The 20,286-nt window shown below is 43.1% G+C and overlaps 1 protein-coding gene across 5 annotated transcripts; it reads left to right on the top strand.

Annotated features, from left to right (window-relative positions):
- Positions 1 to 253: 253 nt before the first annotated feature.
- LOC120953418 (protein SCAI) lies at positions 254 to 14,026 on the top strand. 5 transcript variants are annotated; one of them, XM_040373320.2, is made up of 11 exons: positions 254 to 771; positions 3,761 to 4,068; positions 4,183 to 4,413; positions 4,526 to 4,666; positions 7,604 to 7,747; positions 7,824 to 7,957; positions 8,030 to 8,218; positions 8,313 to 8,511; positions 8,594 to 8,655; positions 10,973 to 11,173; positions 11,253 to 14,026. In XM_040373320.2, the coding sequence occupies exons 2-11, from the start codon at positions 3,788 to 3,790 to the stop codon at positions 11,495 to 11,497; spliced, it is 1,827 nt and encodes a 608-aa protein (XP_040229254.1). In that variant the 5' UTR covers positions 254 to 771; positions 3,761 to 3,787; the 3' UTR covers positions 11,498 to 14,026. The 5 variants fall into 5 exon arrangements, with proteins under 5 accessions (XP_040229254.1, XP_049463431.1, XP_040229257.1 ...); XM_049607474.1 differs by having other exon boundaries at positions 7,619 to 7,747; XM_040373323.2 differs by having other exon boundaries at positions 255 to 771; positions 4,544 to 4,666.
- The last annotated feature ends 6,260 nt before the right edge of the window (positions 14,027 to 20,286 follow it).

The following is a 20,286-nucleotide window of genomic DNA, read 5'->3' on the forward strand; positions in this document are numbered from 1 at the left end:
CATTCATATAGATTTTTGCTCAGAAAGTTAGAAGGCTATATAGGTCATGATAAGATGAAACTTGTCGAAACACATTGCAAGAAAAGGATAGCAATATAATGATGAGTTGTAATACGCCATCTATTGATCAAACTATTGAAGCTGTGGAGCTTTCATTTTTTTCTATGGATATTCAATTTTCCAGTCGTTTAACCTTAATCTGTGGCGCTTGGGCTCTCCTCCAAGCGATGAAGCTCAACTGGTTGGGGTATCCCACCAACAGAGAGCGCCACTAGCTTTTTTGCTATTTTTAGAATGCATGAGTCGTTTGCCGTCTGCTAAACGAAGTCTTTCTATATTCCGTTTAGGTAGAGTGCTTGAGTCGTTTAGAAGCCGTTTAGTGGTCGTTTAGTGGATTTGTGGCACTTGGGTAGCCTTTTGAGAACGCACATGGTTTCTCTAATTTTCCCCATACTCAACTACATTGTCTCACGAAATCGCCTGTCTAACGGAGCTTGACAGATCGTGCGTCAAAATCGGCGCACCGGGGCGCGGCGCTCGCAAGGACATTCGGCCCGTTTGCACAGCGGTACTGTCAGCCGGGATGGCCGTGCACCCCTAGCCACAGTGTAATGTTTTCGAGTTTTTTCACTCCGAATCTAGTCACATAGATTTTGCCTTACACAGAAAACCTTTAAAAGTAATATTTAAAGTAGCATAATTGGCAGTGAACGAGCGCTAGCGCAAACCCGGAAGCGGCGGTGGTGTTATTCGCGTAGAAATTAGGTCGCTGTAAGTGTGCGCTGCTGCCGTGGAGCGCGTCTGAAAAACTCCACTTCGGGGTGCCTTCTGGTCTCCGTGTGTCCTATGTGTGTGTGTGTGTGTGGGCTATCCTTTTGGTGTGTTTTCCAGCCAGGCAGTTTACCCTCCCTCCCATTTTCTTACCCCACGGGGATGTTTCGCAGGATTGCAGTAGGGGTGATTGGTGAATATAAGGCTTTTTTTTTGTTCTTTACTGCAACACGGATGAAGTTGGTGTTAAAATTGTGCTGCGAATCGATATATCAAACAACAACTAATTTGGTGCAGTTGGGCATATGAGCAAAGGTTGCGCGTACAGGGTGGATGAGAGGTGGTGAGAGACTTGGGCATATCAGGGCGTGCAGCAGGCCGTGCAAAAATTTCAGATGCAATCCTTGCAGAATCAAAGAGAATGATGGTATTGGTGGCAACGATGATGATGATAGTGGTGGTGATGATGATGATGACGATGATGATGCCTACCTACTACGGCAGTACCAGGCGTACCATATTGTCACGAGCCAAGTAGTAGAGAGAGTATTTCTGTGAGGCTCGCGGCCAGCGCTTGCTGTATGTGTGCGTGTGTGTGTGTGGTGCGTGCATGTGTGTCTGTGTGCCATTTCATTCTCGATGTCCTGTCCCGCGAGGCGCATTAACCAACCCCTCGCCGTTTCGACGCACGTGAACTGTGCCCCTGCGCGCATGGTTGCGGCTCATGGATGGCTTTTTTTTGCGGAAAAAGGACAAGCAGCAGCAGCAGCCGCAAAAAAAAAAGTTACAATAAATGAAACGCATGGGCGAAAAAATATGGTGGTACGCACAGTGATCACACCGTTTAAAAAAAAGCGAAAAGCAAAAAAAGGATTCCTCGTGTGAAAATAAAATCAATGGTTGCTTGAATGCTCCCTGACAGTGCTGACTTGCACCAAATCTTTACACATCCCTCTCTCTCTCCCCTCTTTCCCCTCTTCCCCCCCCCCCCCCCTCTCTGCTCTCCCTGCTGGGGCTGCTGCCAATGACCAATGATGGCGCTGCTGCTGCTGATGATGATGATGATGATGATGGGTGCGAAGGGAGTGTATTAGTGAAAGAGGTGTGTGTGAGCAGGCGCGCAAGCGAGACAGATGTGACAGCCGTGCTCTGATGAGGACAAACTTCCGCAGTGTCTGGAAGAGAACAAATCACTGAAACGTGCGAGATGATGTGATGGTGAAGTTGGGTTCGAACGTGCGATCTGCGGGGGAAAAGGTTGACTGGATGCCTGGTTGGTATAAGGAAGCAAGTGATAAGGAACGGTGATAAAAGTCCTGGACGGTATCGGCCGCCTGCCTGCCTGGATTATTTGTGCTACTGCTGCTGCTGCTGCTGCTGATAAGAAAAGCAAACCAGCAAGGAGAGGAGGGCGCGCATGTGATGCAGTTCTACAGCTAGAGGTTGCAGCAGAGCGTGTGGTGTCTCACTCTCACACCGTGTGGTACCTTCCTCTCACTCTCTCTCTCTCTCTCGTATGCGTGCGCGAGCGTGTATGTGTGTGTGTGTGTGATTAAAGGTGTAAGGATAAATGTGTGAGAGCGTGTGCTTCTGTGTGTTTTGTTGCACTATTGCACTTCGCGCGGGGTTGGACCTGGATGCGAGGGAAATGCAGGGAGCGGGAAACAAGCACATGCATCCGAGCGCCCTGGCTGGCGCGCGTGGAGGCCGTCCGGAGTAAACGTTAATAATCTCGCTCGCTTTCTCGCCAAAAGTACTAGTAAAAGTGTGGAATATTTGTTTTCGTACACGCCAAATGGGTGGGAAAATGGTGATTGGCAGTGTAGTGTAGCCGTGTGTGTGTGTGTGTAGATAATACGCCTTCCCACATGCACATTTGCAATCGGTGCAGCAAAGTGCATTGGCAAAGTGCAGCAGAGGGAGAAGGAGTGGGGACTGAAGTTCTCTCGCACTTGTTTTATTTTACGCAAAGTGGACCGCCTACTTGGTAGTACTATTTATTACTACTACTACTACTACTACTACTATTACTACTATTGGCTGCTATTACTACTACTACTGTGGGGCAATCGGGAGAAACAACGCAGCGTGCAGCGTGTTCAATGTGTTGGTGGCTGTGCCTCCTTTGCTGAAACACAATCCCCCACAGCTAAGAAATATGTGTTTGTGTGTATGTGTGTGTGTGTGTGTGTGTGTGTGTGTGTGTGTGTGTGTGTGTGTGTGGAAAATGATTTGAGAAGGCTTCCACACGTCGTTGCGGAAGGTGCAGCGTGGTGGTGGCGTGTGTGTGTGTGAATGCTGGTCGATTAATTGCAACGCGTTTCGCGGGACGCCTTTTTAACAAGAAATGGGAACTTGTTTTTCATCGTATATAATTTTTGTATGCAAATAACATTTCATTAGACATTTTAAAAACATATTTTACTCTACACATTATGATGGCAAGCGTTTGAACCTAACAAAGCGCCCCGCACGTGTCGCTTGAAAGTGGATCGATTTTAAAATTAAATTCACTACTTCACCGCTTCTTTGGTAAAATTATGCTACAATAATTTAAAAGAAATTAGCTATTAGTCTTTTTTGTGTGCGATCAACAAGGGTAAAGAATTTGAGATCTTTCAGCAATCAAATTTAAATTTTGCCACGTGAAGCACGTGTTCGTGGATGCATGAAGGAGGCGCCTGGTCCTTTGTAAAAGTTGAACGTGATCGCATGATCGAGGTGTTGTGCTTTCATTCTTTTCGTTTCTCAGTGTTCCCAAAAAGACAGTTATTTTGTATTAAATATTGAAAAAAATTGAAAGTGATCACAATTTATTATGGAAAATCATTAATTTTACATCAATTTTTTTTTCGTCTGTGTAAAGTGTTTGATTTGAATTTAATGATATAAAACTATATTACCAACAATCATCCTAATCGTTACATTTTTTTCTCTCCTTCCATCACTTCCCCCCCCCCCCCCTCCCAACCCCCCCGTGAAACAACAGCTAGCTTACCAATGAACAGTAGGCGGCATGGTTAAGATGGCTTCAACGGAGGAACAGGATAGGAAAATAGTGCTGGAATTTTGCCACCTGCTCGAAAAGTCGAAGCAGCTGTTCAACGGGCTCCGCGATCTGCCCCAGTATGGGCACCGGCAGTGGCAGGCGTACTTTGGCCGCACGTTCGACGTCTACACCAAGCTGTGGAAGTTCCAGCAGCAGCATAGACTAGTCCTAGATTCTAAGTATGGTTTAAAGCGATGGCAAATCGGAGAAATAGCTAGCAAAATTGGACAACTCTATTATCATTATTAGTAAGCACCGCCGCACCCGCAGCCCCTAGGGAAATAGGGGCCCCTTCCGAACACTGCGCGCGCCAGGACGCTAATTGTTGGATTTTCTATCTTTCTATGTGTGCTCTCCGACAGCCTTAGAACGAGCGAAACCAATTATCTCAATGAGGCGTACTCGTTTTATGCGGCGATCCGGGGGCGCGCTTACTACTCGCGAGCAATCAAGGAGGACCGGCCGGATCTGATGGTGAAGAAGCTCCGTTACTACGCTAGATTTATTGTTGTTTGTTTACTGTTGAAGAAGATGAAGCTGGTGCGGGAGTTAGTTATCGAATTGGAGCGACAAATACAGGAATACACCACCACGTAAGTAAGGGGGGCAGGGCGGTCGGGGGCACTGCCATGCCGTGCGCTGGCAGCAATCGGTGGAATTTTCTGCGCAATTAAAAACGTAATCATACAATAAACTTAAACGTAGCGTACCGCACGACCTTAGGTACGAGCCGGAGGACCAGCTGGAGTGGTCCCTGGTGCTGGAGGAGATCAAGGGATTCATCAAGGCGGAATCGGCCGTCGCGGTGCTGCACGCCGACACCAACCCGATCGTACTGTCGCACAGGTGAGTTGCGCCCGCCGGCGATACCGTAGCACCGTAGCGTAGCTGTTTAGGCCCGTGCTTTCCGGTTGTTACCTTCTACCGCTTCTACTTCTGTAGCTCCTTTAACGGTTTTCTGTTTCGGCTTCTCTTACTTTTTTTTTTTCTGTGCCTCGCTTATTTTTTGTGCGTTTTGTGTGCAATGCGTAACGTTTATTTGTTATTTTGTTGCTTTGTGCTTTTTGTGCTTTTGTTTTTGTGTTTAGTTTGTACTTTTGTACTTTCAAAAAGCGCTTTCGTGCTTCCGTTTGGCGCTGAAACTTTTTGTGATTCGGCCTTTACGTGAAAGGCAAATGTTGGATCAATTACTAGTAGATTACAGAAGAGAAATATTAGGAAGGTTTGCCAAATTTCCAATAAGAGTTGGGTAGATCGGACGTAAACGCAGTAGTTGAATTAGATTTTAAAGTTAGAAACAGTATCCATATTAAAGTAAAGTAATTAAAACAAGTGCTTAAATTGAAAAGGGTAACAGTTGATACAACAGACTAGGTAGTGCTAACTGCAATCGGTTTGTGGCATTCGCTTTTTTTACTTTTGGAAGAGATTAAATTACGCTTTGATTTAAAAAATATTTTATACGCATTCTCAATGCTTTTTGCTACGTTGGGAGTGTTCGATTTTGCTAAGGGTTTTATTTTATTTTTGATTATTTCTAACAGCTTACCCCTCCCTTTCGCCCCCCCCCCCCCCCCGTTTCTCCCTGCTCTTCATAATAGTAGAATGCTTTCCACAATAACTCGAACGAACAACAAAATGGGAAAGAATAGTACATGTAAACCCCACCTACCTAAACTCTCTATCGGTCCGTTTGACCCTTACAGTACACATCCATTTGCTAAACAAAGTAAATACCAAAAGCAAGCTCTAACTCTTCTCTCTTACTCTTTCTTTTAGTACCAACACAAAAAACTGTGTAAACTTACTGTAACCTCGGTGTGTGATTCCTCTCTATTACAAGTAGTTTAACTCTTGCAAGCTCTCTATATCAATAGCAAAGCTCGAAAGCTCCAAACCAACAACTTTGATCATCTTTCCCGATCAGTTCCGTTGAAGAAGTGTGTGTATGTGTCACAGTAACTGTAATTTAGCCCAACTAGTGTACATTTTCCGTATGCGAAATCGTCTGTCTCACCTACCATTCCATCATAATACGTATTGTAATTGGCTGTAATCTTCTTCTTTATTCCTCTGTACTGGTTGCGAGTTGCACACCTCCTATCATCGACGCTAGTTGTTCGGTTAATAATTCTCCCTCTCGTTCTCTGTCTCAGTTTTTTCCTCCCTTTTTTTGTTACTCAGAATTGCAGTTTTAGTTTGTGTTCATTTTCCCAATCGGTTAGTTATTGTACTGTATTACCTGTATTGAACCAGTTTGAGCTTTATTATTTTCCGTTCCGTTGTGCTGCTATAATAATTACCATCAAAAAATACAAAAATTCTATTAGTACATAAGTCAACCTAGCCTTAAGACACAGAGAGTAAGAGCAAACAGGCCCCCAGTGTAATGGTGGATTGTGTGTCGCTTGTACGCAAACACCCCCTCCGATTTTGGCCTCTTTTTTGCTCCCTTTCCCCTTCCGCACCACGTAAGTTTGTGCAAAATTCACTAAAATTGCGTTGCGTACCTTTTGCGCTCTGCTTTGCTCTTACTACTTACAAGCAATATAGATGAGTAAGAAAAAAGAAAAAAAAAAACAAAAACAAAAATCTGACGAATGGTGGATGACGAAATTATTGATGAAGATGATGAAGAGAAGAAAAAAAAACGCTCTCTCAATATTGGCCCGTTCACTTTCATGTTTTGGATCATCCTTGCGCGCACGACGACCGCCTTTGCTCCCATTCTCATTGCGCCTTCATCTTCGAGCTCCATCGTTCGCACGTTGTACTTACGTTCTGTCGCTTCAATAGCCTGCTTCGATCCAATTTCCAACAGCAACAACAATTTGCTAACACAAGCTTACAGTGTGTACAACCAGCGTGATAAACGAAAAGAAAAAAAAACCTCCATGTCCCCTCTATTTCTACTCGTCAACAACGACTCGTGGACCGTTGCTTAAGTTTCGATTTCCAATTCGATTTAATTTCAAATAACGATTAAAGCCCAAACACGGTCATGTATGTATTCATGTGCGTGCCGCGTGTGCCGCCGGCTAGTGCCGGGATAGTAATAATATTGCAATTTCTCGACAACCCCCATTGCGTCACACCACTTGCCCTTCCTCCCTTCCACTGCCACAGAGTATCGAGTAAGTTGGAACATTTTTCCGGTTAAATTTTCGGTTGTAGTGTGTTACAGTTACAATTTAATCTAAACAAACAAACAGAAAAGCGAAACGTTTTTAAACCTTTTTTCGTTCTTAGAAAGTCATTAGACGCAACAAATCAGAAGAACAGAATTCACTTTCACACGCAAACAACACTTTTGATTGGCAAAAGTCGATCGTAGCCCGACACTACTATCGGCGATCGTGGTTATGCGTTAACCGATCAATTTCCACGTGATCATTGGCATTCCATGCGACATTTCCACGTTTCATGAATCATTTGAACGTTTCATTTAGACAGACAGTCGTCGCCACACACACCCACACCCACACAGATGTACACGCATACATACATGAAAGTCACTCACCTCGTACAAGCATACAGGGCGAAATACATTAAAAACAAAACCATTGCGCACCTAGTGTCATTGTAAAATCACACGGTCACCTGCACTCAAAACCAAAACAGCATAACAACATGATCCTCGACATACACATTCATATCACACACACACACACACACACACACACACACACACGAGTAAGGGTGACCAAATTGTAGTCGAAAGCACGGGCCATTCGTCGTTCCCCGTACGGAAGAAGGTAACTTCACCCCGTGTTGAATTCGAAGTGGTTCTGGTTCCAGGTTAAGCCCGCTCACCACCCCGCCCTGCGAACGGACGCCCCACATGACGCTCAGCCTGCAGGAGATCCTGATCGTCGGGTCGGCCTGCGAGCAGGCCAAGTTCTCCGAGCTAACGATGGACATGTTCCGGTAGGTTTTGGGCGCGTAAAAAATTGTGTCCGCAAAATTGGCATTTCTATTAATGTGTGTTTCATCTTTCAACCAGGATGCTGCAAACGCTGGAACGTGAACCGACGGACGCGATGCACCCGATGATTGGCCATCCGATGGCGCACGGTGGGCCGCACGATGCGAGCCCCGCCGCCAGCCGCATGCCGTACGGTGTGCCGGGTTCGAAGGGTAAGTGCCGCGGTCGGTTACTTTCCCCCCCCCAAATCGATCGATGCATTAACACATTTTTTTTTGTTGTAGGATACGTGGAGAACGGTGATCGTCGTACGATGCGTGATAACCCACACAAGTACTTGCTGTACAAACCGTCGCTCAGCCAGCTGATGGTGTTTCTGTCGAGCGGGTTCAAGGAGCTGCCACCGGGCGGTGCGCTGCTGCTGTACATGTCCGCCGACGGGTGCTTCTCGACTACGAAGCATCCGCAAGACTGTAAGACTACTTCCCCGCGTTAACTGTCGTTTTGAGCTGTACACTCTACCTTGCTCTCTTTCTCTCTCTCTCTCTCTCTTCTGTCGCCGGCCAGATGGTTACGAACTGGGCGGTTTGGCGACGAGCGTCAAGCGTGACGCGGTGGACGGTGGCCTGTCGGTGCGGGGCAAATCGAGCGCCGGCTACAAGGAACCGCACTGTCTGTATCCGGGCGATCTGTACCCTTACACGCGGCGGCCTCTCTTCATCATCATTGATTCGGACAATTCATTCGTGTTCCAGCACATACCGAGGTAACGCGCCCCGGTGTTGCCGCGCAAAAGCGGTCCCTCGGTCCTCCACCGTGTGCTAACAACTGTTTCCGTTTTGTTTTAGGTATTTCGGTCAACCGTTAGTTATACTCATGTCACCACAGGACATTCCTGCCAACTACCAAGGTGAGTGTGAGTAACATTTCGTGGGTGCGTTGGGGAGGGAGTTGAATCTTCATGCAATCAAATCATCTTCACTCATAGTGATGGAAAGAGTTCCAAAAAAAGACGAATGGATGCGTTCACCGCTTGAAAGGAACGGAGGAATCATGTCGATGAAAATGTAATCGTGTTGCGTAAGCATTTGCTGCAATTCAGTTCTATTCATTCCTTAATTTAGATTCATTCTCGTTCATTACATGTTCATTTTTGTGATCGATCAAGAGTGATCGTTCATACAGGGTTTCCTCTAACCTATTGCCCGTTTCACTTCCATTTTTGGATGTTTACCGAAAATGTGTGAATTCGTTATACGATTTATTATTTGCTTCCTGAGTTTTTCCGATACTTTTCACTATTTATTGAGCGTACTCATATGCTATTAAATTATTTGGTTTCAAAAACACTTACAACGATTCAACAATACGTGAGAAACGAAATCCTGAGACAAATTTGAAAACAAAAAAAAAAAACAATTCATAAAAATCACTTAACGTCGTTTCGATATCGCGGTTATACGCGGTTACATATCCGATTATACGTGATCGATAGGTCATTAGAACAGCTACCAATGTCTGCTACTAACAAAGGACGAAAACAAATTCTATTACAGGGTTTTCCAGGATTTATTGGGCGTTTCCCAAAATGTGTTGGTTCAATTGTATTAATATCTAATCGGACGACCAATACATTATGGGAACGAACCAAACATCTATGGGATACGATGAATAAATCGTGAGACGATCCCAAAAAATAATGGGAACCGACTAATAAATCGTGGTGTAAACCCTGTAAAGAGCACACGTCGATACAGAGCCCGTTGCTAGGTTTGCAGTACGCTTTTGACAGTTTCGTGAAAAAGTGTTTACAAACAAATGGACAATAGTTAGCGCGGAATAGTAGAAGGATTTACTATAAGGATGATTCTATTGGTTAAATTCCTTGTGATCTATCGCTTATGGAGAACAAAGGAAAAGTAATTGTTGTCTAGTAATTATTCAGAAACAATGACAACGTATTTCATTGTTTGTCATTCCATGACGACAAATCACTACCGTTTGCAACGGTCCTGCTGGAGGAACGAAAAGCTTAACAAGCATTAAACGGCACAGTATATGTTCCAACTGGGTAAAAGAAGTCCCATTAACTTTCAACTAAACACTGAGAGTGAAATGAAACATCCAATCGGCACATACTACAATATGCATACCGTCCTTTGCTTATTGCACCCGGCGATGAATGAACGAAAATGAGATCCTTGAATTGTATCAGTCATGTAATATTCTAATTGGATTCTAATTCTTCTATTATTCCAAAAGGAAATGAGTGCAAAATGCTGAACAAAACTCTCATTCACTCCACAGCAACGTCCATCGCTAAACATAAACAATGTTCAATTTAAGTGTCAAAATTTTCCCATGGCTTTCTGTCAATTTAATCTTGTTCTCATATGTTCATGGATGTTCAAAGACCTTGTATTAAAGAGCACAGGTCGATGCAAAGCCCGTTGCTAGGTTGCCATTTTCAGCACGCTGTTGACAGTTTCATGGAAAAGCGTTTGCAAACAAATGGACAATAGTTAACGCGGAAAAGAAGAAGAATTTACTATAAGTAAAACTATTGGTCAAATTTCTTGCGATTTATCACTTATGCAGAACAAAGGAGAAGTAATTGCTGTCTATTCTGTGTTCAGAATAGTGTTGGGAGATTCAGGATTTGGGAGACCCGAAGATTCAATCCCTAGAAAGATTCGATCGGATCGGATCCCGTTTGTAGGATTTGAATACCTAAAAGATTCCTTTGCGATTGGGATTTGATTGCGATTCGATTAGGATTGGGATTCGTTTGCGATTCGATAGGGATTCGATTGGGATTCTGATTGGGATATAGTCACTAAATAAATTATTTGATTTGATATTCTGAATAAAGGTCCGTGTATCTCGGGGACCTGTACTAATTATGATCGATTAATCGCTATTTAGAGTGATCGTTTGTAGACTTGTAGATTTGTGGAGAGATCGTCCTCAGACATTTATGAACGATTTATAGAATGTCGTTCAGAGGAACTTTTGAATGATATTTGGAACGATATTGCATCTCAAAAGCACCGGATGTCGTTCATTCCACTTAAGGAGCAAAGGTGTTCCAACAGGTTTACTCACAGAGAGAGTCCCTTGAAGTATTGAGAAGATTCAACTCGCCGCCGCAGTGACTCATCCACTTACAATCAACATGTATCGAACAAGAACAAAAAACCTGCTCATGCATCTCGCCCTTCTTACAGATTTGCAGCATCACGGTTCGCTGTTTACGCTGTTCCTGCACTCGCCCATGACGGCCATGTGCTACATCTGCAACGTGGGCGACGTGCCGATCCATCACTGGGAGCGATGCCAGAGCTATGTGGACCGGTTCGTGACCGAAGCGTCCCGGCTGGTGACGCGCTGCCGGATGGACGAGATCGAGCAGGGCATTGGATACATAGGTAAGCGCTTTGAACGCACGTAATTTGTGCAACATCGCCCACTAATCGTTCCTCTCTCTCTCTCGTTCTCTCTCTACAGACTCATCGTACGTGCAATTCTTCGGCGATGACTTCCTGCGAACGCTCATACTGCGGTTCGTGTTTTGTGACGTGGCGCTCCGCCTACACCGGGGCTTCCGCGGCCGGCACCAGCGGCCGCGCTGCGAACCTCCCCTGCCCGGGCCGGAGCTGCTGGAGCATCCGTCGCTCGCCCACATCGTGCTGCAGCTGGCGACCGCGCTCGACGTGAGGGGCCACTTTGTCGAGGGCCCGGAAGGCGATTGATGCACGTACGGTGCGAGCACCAGTGCGCGGTTCCGAACCGGCGGCGACGACGATCCACGATTCACTCCAACACTGCAACAGCAACCGCATCCCGCTCTACTGTGGTGCGCCAGCATCCACGTGCTTTCCGGTGCGTTCACTGCGTGCGCGCTGACGCTACTGACGTGGTGCGCAAACGTTGCGCGTCTACATTTGACGGTGGTGTTGGTGCGTGCTGCCCCCGTACCATCACCACTGGTGGTTTACACTGCCAGTATTTGCTGAGTGAAATGGGGAGGGGAGGTAGGGGGGTGGAACATTCGTCGCTTCCAAAAAAAAGAAAAAGAAAAAGAAACAGTAACAACAACCAACCAACAAACTATTGTGTAGCCCATTGCAGACGTGGGGCCCGGCTTGAGATAGCTCGAAATAGGAAGAGAAACCAAGTATTAATGAGCGTGAGTGGCCCGCAGAGTAAGTGCGCACTCAAAAGGCTAGTTTAAAACACACACACACACACATACACACATACATACAACAAAAAACAAAGGCTTGTTGCATTCCACAACGTGTTCTTCTTGGGGGAACGGTGGGAATAATTTCGTTTACGTTCGCTATATATACATATATATACACATATATTATCCCTTTAAAAAGAAAAAAAATGCTCCTCTTAAAACAAAAGAACACACACACACACACTAAGCCATTTCGGTTCATAGGTCAAGGTATATACATATATATTTGTAGCTTTTTATGCGACTTGTTACACTATTTATATGCGACATTCCTTCGGGCGCGACATACGCGTACGCTTGCGGAAACGAATACGCGAACCAATCAGAAAGGCAAAGCGTGTATGTGTGTTTGTATGTGTGTGTGTGTGTGTGAGAGTGTGAAGCGATGCGGAGGACACTTTGATTGTTTATTCAACATCCCACTGCGTTCCGCAGGCGCACTGAGACCGTCTCCCACGTCCCACGTCCTGTGCAAAAGAATCCCATAACATTATGTGGCAAAGCCATTGCTTTACGTTTGAAACATGTGAAAAGCAAGCCATGAAGCAGCAACACACACACACACATAACACTACTATCCTGTTACTAGGGCTGCGGTTGTTCTGAGTCGTGAGGAGTCGCGCTCTTTTCGTTGGTTTAAAGTGTGATGCCACCAAGGCGTGATTCCCGTTTTCCCGCTCTTCCCCATTCCTTTACTTCATCTCCTCTCCTTGCCTCCTCCTCCTCTTATTCAATGGTTCCATGGAGACGCATCATCATCATCATCATCATCAAGCTGTGTATGGTGGGGTACGTGCGGTTCAAAACCTTCGCGAGAGAGTATAGATATATCAAAGTTTATCTATTTATATATAAACATATTTATATTTATATATAAATACCAACAAAAAAAAACAAAACATATACCTACATTAACACAACATCCGCTTGCGCAATGAGAAACTAAAATACTTATAGAGAGAGATAGAAAGAGCGAGGGGAGCAGGAAGAAGAGTTGGAAAAGAATGAATGAACAGCAGAGCTAGTGGTAAAGTTAGTGTAAAACAAACAAAGCGAAGCAGGTGGGTTTAAAGAACAGAAAACAGCAGCGATAAAGTCTCGGTACTTATTGAAAGGGCAAAACAAAAAAGAAGAAAAAAAACTACGGCGCAAGAAACGGAAAACGTATATACATATATGCTTAAGAGGAAAACAAAAACGTATTATAGGAAAAATTTAAATACGACACACCGTACAGAAGTGAAACAGAACAGAACAGAACAGTACAGTACAGGACAGAAGGACAAAGCAGCGCAACGCAAAGGTACACACATACACACAATGCCTTTGCAAGGTTTTGTTTTCCTGTTAAGATGTAACACGGTGAACTTTTTTTTTGTTTTTGTTTAATTTATGTGTTTTATACTACTTATAAGCATTAACCGTTTTACACCTTTTTTTTTAATTATTTGTTCTAATGTTTGTTCGTTTTTTTTACTAAAAACTAGTCACACTCTAGTCCCCTCGGTCAGCAAATGTATTAGCGATCCAAAGACGCCTCAACGTGGCACATTAGTTATAATACTCATAGGAAACAAGCAAACAGCAACAAAAACTCCCGACACTCACACACCCACAGACACACACACACACACACAAACAAAGATTAACACACTCTTCTTACTGTGATGCCAACTGATAACATTGCGCACCGGGAGCACTGGCGCTGGTTGATGGGTGGCGGTGGTGGTAGTAGTGTAGTGTAGGAGTGGATACTTTTTTAGGTTTAACGTTTAAGCGACCCGAGCGACACGAGACACGAGACACGAGAAACCAAACGCGAAACAAACAAAAAAAGGACGGATGGATGATAATTGGTAAACCACGGACGAGGAATACAAACAACAAACAAACAAACAAAAGAAAACTGGCAACATAAAGCTACTACATTAAGAAGATACCCAGCCGATATTTGGACAATATATAAACGTGTGATCACTGCCGCTATTTCGCTTCATTAGTAGGAAACAAACAAAGCAAAAACCAAAACATACAAAGAGGAAGGAAAAAAAAACAAAACTAAACGAAAAAAAAACTCAAGAAAAAGGATGGAAAAGGAAGAAGATTGTGGAAGTAAGAGTTAAAAAAAATACTCAAAACAAAATGATAAGATAGCAAGAGGAATGAAAAAAAAGAGATTGGAAGAAAAGAAGTGAAAATCCAAACCAAATGCAAAAACACACACACACACACAGTTTTGGGGATACTATAATGGTGATTAGATAAAACACTTATACCAAACACACACACACACACACACACACACAAACACATTTTCCAGGAGACCTTCCTATGATGGGAGAAGAAAAAGGGGATTTTTGCTATTCCTCTTTTTCTTTCTTTACTGTAGGCAAACACAGAAGAACAGCAGCAAGAGAGAAAGAAAACCAGCAAAAACAACAACAACAACAACCAAAACTTGTAAGGTTATTTAGGGGTATATACACACATATATATACAACACACATACAAAATAAATTATATACATATAGATATATATATCAACAACAAGAAAAGGAGAAAAAATAGCGCCATACATTAGTGAAAGAAGAAAGAAATCGGAACGCGATCATTATCAATCTCCCACGGCCGTCCGGCATTTGGGTTGATGAAAAGAGGAATGGAAAACACAGAAAGAAACACAACACTCACACACACACATAGAAAAGCAGAAAGCAAAGTATGTAAAAGCCCGCTAGCATAAATGGTGTAGGTAGGGAATTATAATATAGTATAGATGAATGAATGACACAACATAGCAAACATAGAAAACAACCAAGAAAAGAATGAAAGACGGAAAGAAAAAGAGTCAAATAGAAAAAAAAGGAAAAGAAAAGAGAGGAAATGCATAAAGAAATACTAAGAGAGAGAGAGAGAGAGAGAGAGAGAGAGAGAGAGAGAGAGAGGAAGAGAGGAGTTGAACGATATATATAGTAGTAATCGTGATTGCTTGATACGTTCCCCTTTTATTTTACGCTAGGTTACATGTACAACTAGCCAGAGCTTGCATCATATATATATATATATACTGCAGTAAACAACAAAACGGTGTATAGTGGAAAGGAACCCTCGAAATTCGTATTTACCCTTGTTTCGGTTTCCTCCTATCAACAACAACAACAACAACAACACACACACACACACACACAAGTCAAATAGCGACTATAAACGTATAGAGAACAATGCAGTGCTGAGAAGGATAGGAGTTGGTTTTCGATGGTGCACACCCAACGGGCTGGCGCACAGTTTTGGATCGACGTGCGGCCACAGATAAATTATAGCCCCCCACCCCACCCCCCTCCCTCCCCCTCCATAGTTCCTTTCCTCCCTCCGCTTAATTGTGTTCTGTCGCATCACCTGTCTAACGGAAATCGAACCCAATGTGAGAGCGTGTACGCGTCTGTGTGTTGTTCAATACGCAATAATACAGAAAGTGTGGTGTTGGTAGAACGTAACAGTAACAGTAATCACACATGCATGTTCCTCAAACATCTCTTCGCCCACATTCCCGTTAGCTATGGAATGGATACTATTTTTTTTAAGTAATTATTTTATTTCTTTTTTATTACTGTGTTCCCTCAGAAGGACTAATAATAAAGGGGTTTTTTTCGTTGTTCTAGTTAGTTGTACTTACTACCAGTAAGATATTAATTTTTAACGACATGGAAGATAGCAAAGCACAGATAGAGAGAGAGAGAGAGAATGAGAAAGAGAGAGGGAGAGAGAGAGAGAGAGAGAAAGCAGGAAAATGTCCCATTTTTGCAGTAGGCTCTAACAATCAAGCAAAAGAAAAACCCAGAACAAACAAACCAAACTGTATACTGTAGTTGAAAAAGCAACACTAGAACACACATACACATCCAACAATAACAACTCATCCTTCAAGATAGAAACAAAACCAACCAAACAGCAAAACAAAATCATCAAAACATTAGATAAATATACCAGAGTAAGAAATATATATATAAAAAAAACGCTTCTAGGTTATTGTATATGCGCGAAATGTTGAATGTAAAAAAAAAAAACGCGAGGAAGAGTATATCATAGAGAAGGACAAACAAAACACATTGTACTGTAACGCAACAACACACACGCTCCTATAATTTCCGTTTGTGCTAGGCAAATTAAACCCCAAAACACTCAGAACAGATATTAAATACTTGGGTTCTCTGCTCCACATCATTCCACGCTTCGTTTCGTGTCCATAAATAGCCTAGTAACGCCTAGTAAGACTCTAGTGTCGTTAACTAATAGTTCATACTCATCCAAGCTCACAGCACAGGCACACACACATATACACAAAGGACGAAAGAAATCGGAAGCAAATCTGTTCATCGTTGTTCGTTGTTTTGTTTCCGTTAGATGGTAGTCCCTAGAACCTTGGCACAGGCGTGTCGTCTGTGTGCGCGCATTGTTTCGCGCGTGAATAAAAGGACCCCCCGACCCCCCCCTCGACCCCACCCCAATACGGTTTTGGGGAGAAAAAAAAACTTAATTAAGACAAGAAATAGTCATCTCTCATTAGCGCGTAGTGACAGTGTAGTGAAATAATAAAAAAGAGCAAAAGTAAAGAGCAAACAAGAAACCATTACGCAAAACTAATACCAAAAACCACGGAGTAATAGGTGTGCGTGTGTGTGCGTGTGTGTGCGTGTGATACCAAAGTGTTTAAAGAGAATATACAAAACTAGGCAAATTGGAATGGAAGGCAGACAAATATGCTAAGTGGTGGGAATAGTAAAAAAAAAAAGCAGAGAGGAAAAAATCTTTATCATAACGCAGCGAGACTCACTGAGAAAATGGGGGAAGATACCGCAAACCGCCCCAGCCGCTATAATGTAATAATTACCGAACAAACAAACAAAAAAAAAAAAACAGCAGAAGAATATATACATTTAGAGGGATAAACTACAAACATAAAAAAGAAAGAAGAAGCAAGCGTAAAAAACGAACGAACAAACAAACAAAACCAACCAAAACTGTCTGTCAACCTTTAACCCGGCAACACTCCCGGAACACACATGGAAAACAAAGCGAGCCCGTAAACACACACACACACTGAAAATCAACAACAACAACAAAAAGAAACATCAATATATCACTGCCCTAAGTGTTTCACTTAACGTAAACTGAGTAAACTATTTAAAAAAAGAGAAGAAGAAGAAGAAGAAGAAAAGGAAAGCGTAAAATAAGCTAATAGCGTGACCGTTGAAACAGAGCACACACACCAACAAAACCACACCGAAGCGCGAAGTTTTTTGTGAGTTTTTGTGTGTATGTGGCGTGCGCGCGTGTGTGTGTGTGTGTGTGGTGGAGCTTTCCATTTGCTGAAAAGGTAGAAAAAAATAAAAATGGCCGCCGATAAATAGATATGCAGCAATAAAGGATATTCATTTATCCAATAAGAAAACTCACACCGACACACACACGCACACGCGCGCGTACAAAAAACCATTACACGGAGAAGAAGAGCATGCAATAGAACGGTTGTGCGCGGTGCTTAGTTCGACACACCATACGACCCTCCCCCTTCCCTTTCCCCTCGCGTCGTTACTATGGCGATGATGGTGATGGTAGCTTACTCTATTGTCAAGAAGTCGAATTAAAAGGATCAAAGTAACACACATACACAAAATAGAGAGAGAGAGAGAGAGAGAAGGTGAAAAAGAGAGGGCGAGAAAGAGAGAGCGAGGCCCACAGCTAGTTTTGAGTTTTAGCTTGCTCTACAACAATATTATAATATTTTTTACGTACTTTAGTGCTTTTTATCAGTTCTTTTCCATGCAACGCGTAAACCAAGTTGCGTGCGCATTGTGAAAGAAACCCGAACACAACAAACAAAAACAAAACACAATCTCTTGAGTACTTTATAGCGCAAGGGAAGGACAGGACAGCTAATGGCAAACCCACCTGAACACGGGAGGATACGGTTTCAGCCAGCAGAAGAAATAGAAGAAGAAGAAGAAAACAAACCCCAACACAATTCAGCTACACAAACGTGAACTTTCACTCCGGGAAGAATTCATTCCCACCCCCCCCCCCCCCCCCCCCCCCCATCCATAGTTCCCAAACATTCCAGAACAAAAGAGGAAAAGTTTAGAGGAAAAAGATTCCTTTTTTCTATTCCCAATTCCCAGTAGTAGTGCCAGCGTGCGAGTAGTAGGTGCGCGAGGACAGATACAGTGTCACAACAACACAAAAGAAGGGAAACCCAAAACCAACAATCACATATTTAGAACAGTGCATAATATTTGTCTGAAGCGAACAACGGAACAAAACAAAAACCAACAAACAAAGCAGAACCGAAAGAAGAAAAAAAACGGAAACAGTAAGAATAGAAAGAAGCGATTACAAAAACGATCCCTGGAAGTAAAACACGCAATCGATAGCAGCCGAAATACGTAACCGAGAAATAGAGAAAAAAGGGAAACCCGGAAACCAGAAGGAACGAAAACATGTGCACATTGCAAAAAAAAAAAACACTGGAATGCAAACAAAAAAGAAGGGAAGAAAAAACAATTTGTCAAACCGCTCAACATGGGAGGGTAAGGGGGTGGTAGCAGGAAAGAAAACAAGGAAGCATTAAGCAGCGAGCAAATGGAAAACAAAAAAAACTCTAATGGAAGAAAATAAAAGGCGCCTGAAACGAATCTAAATGATAGAATCTCGTGATTTGTGATGGAAATTTAGCAAAAAAAAAGAAAAGAAACAGCAAGTGGCAGAATGAAGAAGAACATAAAAGAAGAAAAAAAAGAAAAGTCTTCTCAAAATGGAAAACACAAGTTGAGAAAAAACAAAATGCTGGTTGTATGCGAACGTGTGTTGAATTATTTGTCTTTTTCTGTATCGTTTCTCACTAAAATTGCATGTGAGTAGCAGAGTGTTGTTTTCTGCTCTTTCTGTCTGCGTGTTTCGTGGTTCATTTTCCGTTTCAATTTTCACTTCTTTAATGCTTCTCCACAACAATCAACCCCGGCGGCGGCGGCGGCGGCGGCTGCGGCTATCGGCAGACTCTGAAGTAAAACAAACAAACAAACAAACAGACCATACGCGCGACAAAACTGACATAGCTCAATGTTGGAACTCATGACAGAAGGGAAAGAAAAGTGAAGAAAAGTAGTCAAAATACCGCGTGCACACACTTTCTTCCCCGCTCGAAAACGTAAAACAAAGTGGGAAGAGCGTGTACAAACTAAAAGCACGTACAGACAACACATTTTACATTTCAGAAACAAACAAACAAAACAAAACAATGGAAAACTACTATCGAACGATACAAGAGCAGTTTAGAAGCGAAAGCGAAAAGGCTAAAAACATAACTGCCGCCACGTTGGCAGATGCAGAGGAAAAGAGAGAAAAAGGAAAAAGAAAACATGTAACATTTAAACTATATAGTGAACAAAATGCCATATAAAAAAAGTTAGTAAAATAGTAGCAAGTAAAACAGACAACAGAAAAAAGGAGCAGCACGCTGCAGAGATTCTACACACTGCACCACACCCCTAGTCTGTCCTCCATTTTGAATGTTGTTCCGTTGTACTGTCCTCCCTGCTTAATGGAACGATGTACAGCATCATATGCTTAGCAGGCTGCGCTACTGCTACTACTTGCTGCCGCTGCTTGTGTGTTCGGTCACGTTCGGTTTCGGGGTGTTTCCCTTTTCACCGAACTCTATACAGGAAAAGGAGGGAAGGAAGGACGCGTTCTTTAGTGCGTGTGCCCTAACACTAGACAGAAAATAGGGGAGATAAAAAAAAAGCTCACACAAAAATTGTAATCCTAGTAGAGAAAGTAACACAATTATGAGAGGAAGAAATAAGCAAACCTGAACCTGATTCAAACTGCAAACTAAACAAGAAAAGGACACGAAGTACAGGCAAAGCTAACAAACACACACTCCACGCGGACGAGATCTGATGGGGGCGGCACTATCGGTGATGATGGTAGGTGAACCAGGTAGCGCAAAAACAAAGGGACACACCATGTATTCTTCTTTCCTTTTGTCCCTGTATATCCCGTTCCCAAGCTAATAGTAAGGGAGCAGAAGCAGAAGAACTACTAAATTGGCGAATATTTGATAAGGGAAAGGGGGAGAATGAAAAAATAAACAGAAAGTAGAGCGCCCGAACCCGAAACATACACACTCACACAGATTTTGGAACATTCGTGCATAGAGAGCGAGGGAGAGAGAGATAGAGAGAGAAAGAGAACATAAAAAATGGAGGAAATGTGTTACAAAAAAGTCTGAAACTA

Source organism: Anopheles coluzzii, chromosome 2 (genome assembly GCF_943734685.1).
Source record: "Anopheles coluzzii chromosome 2, AcolN3, whole genome shotgun sequence".
Classification (NCBI taxonomy): Eukaryota; Metazoa; Arthropoda; class Insecta; order Diptera; family Culicidae; genus Anopheles; species Anopheles coluzzii.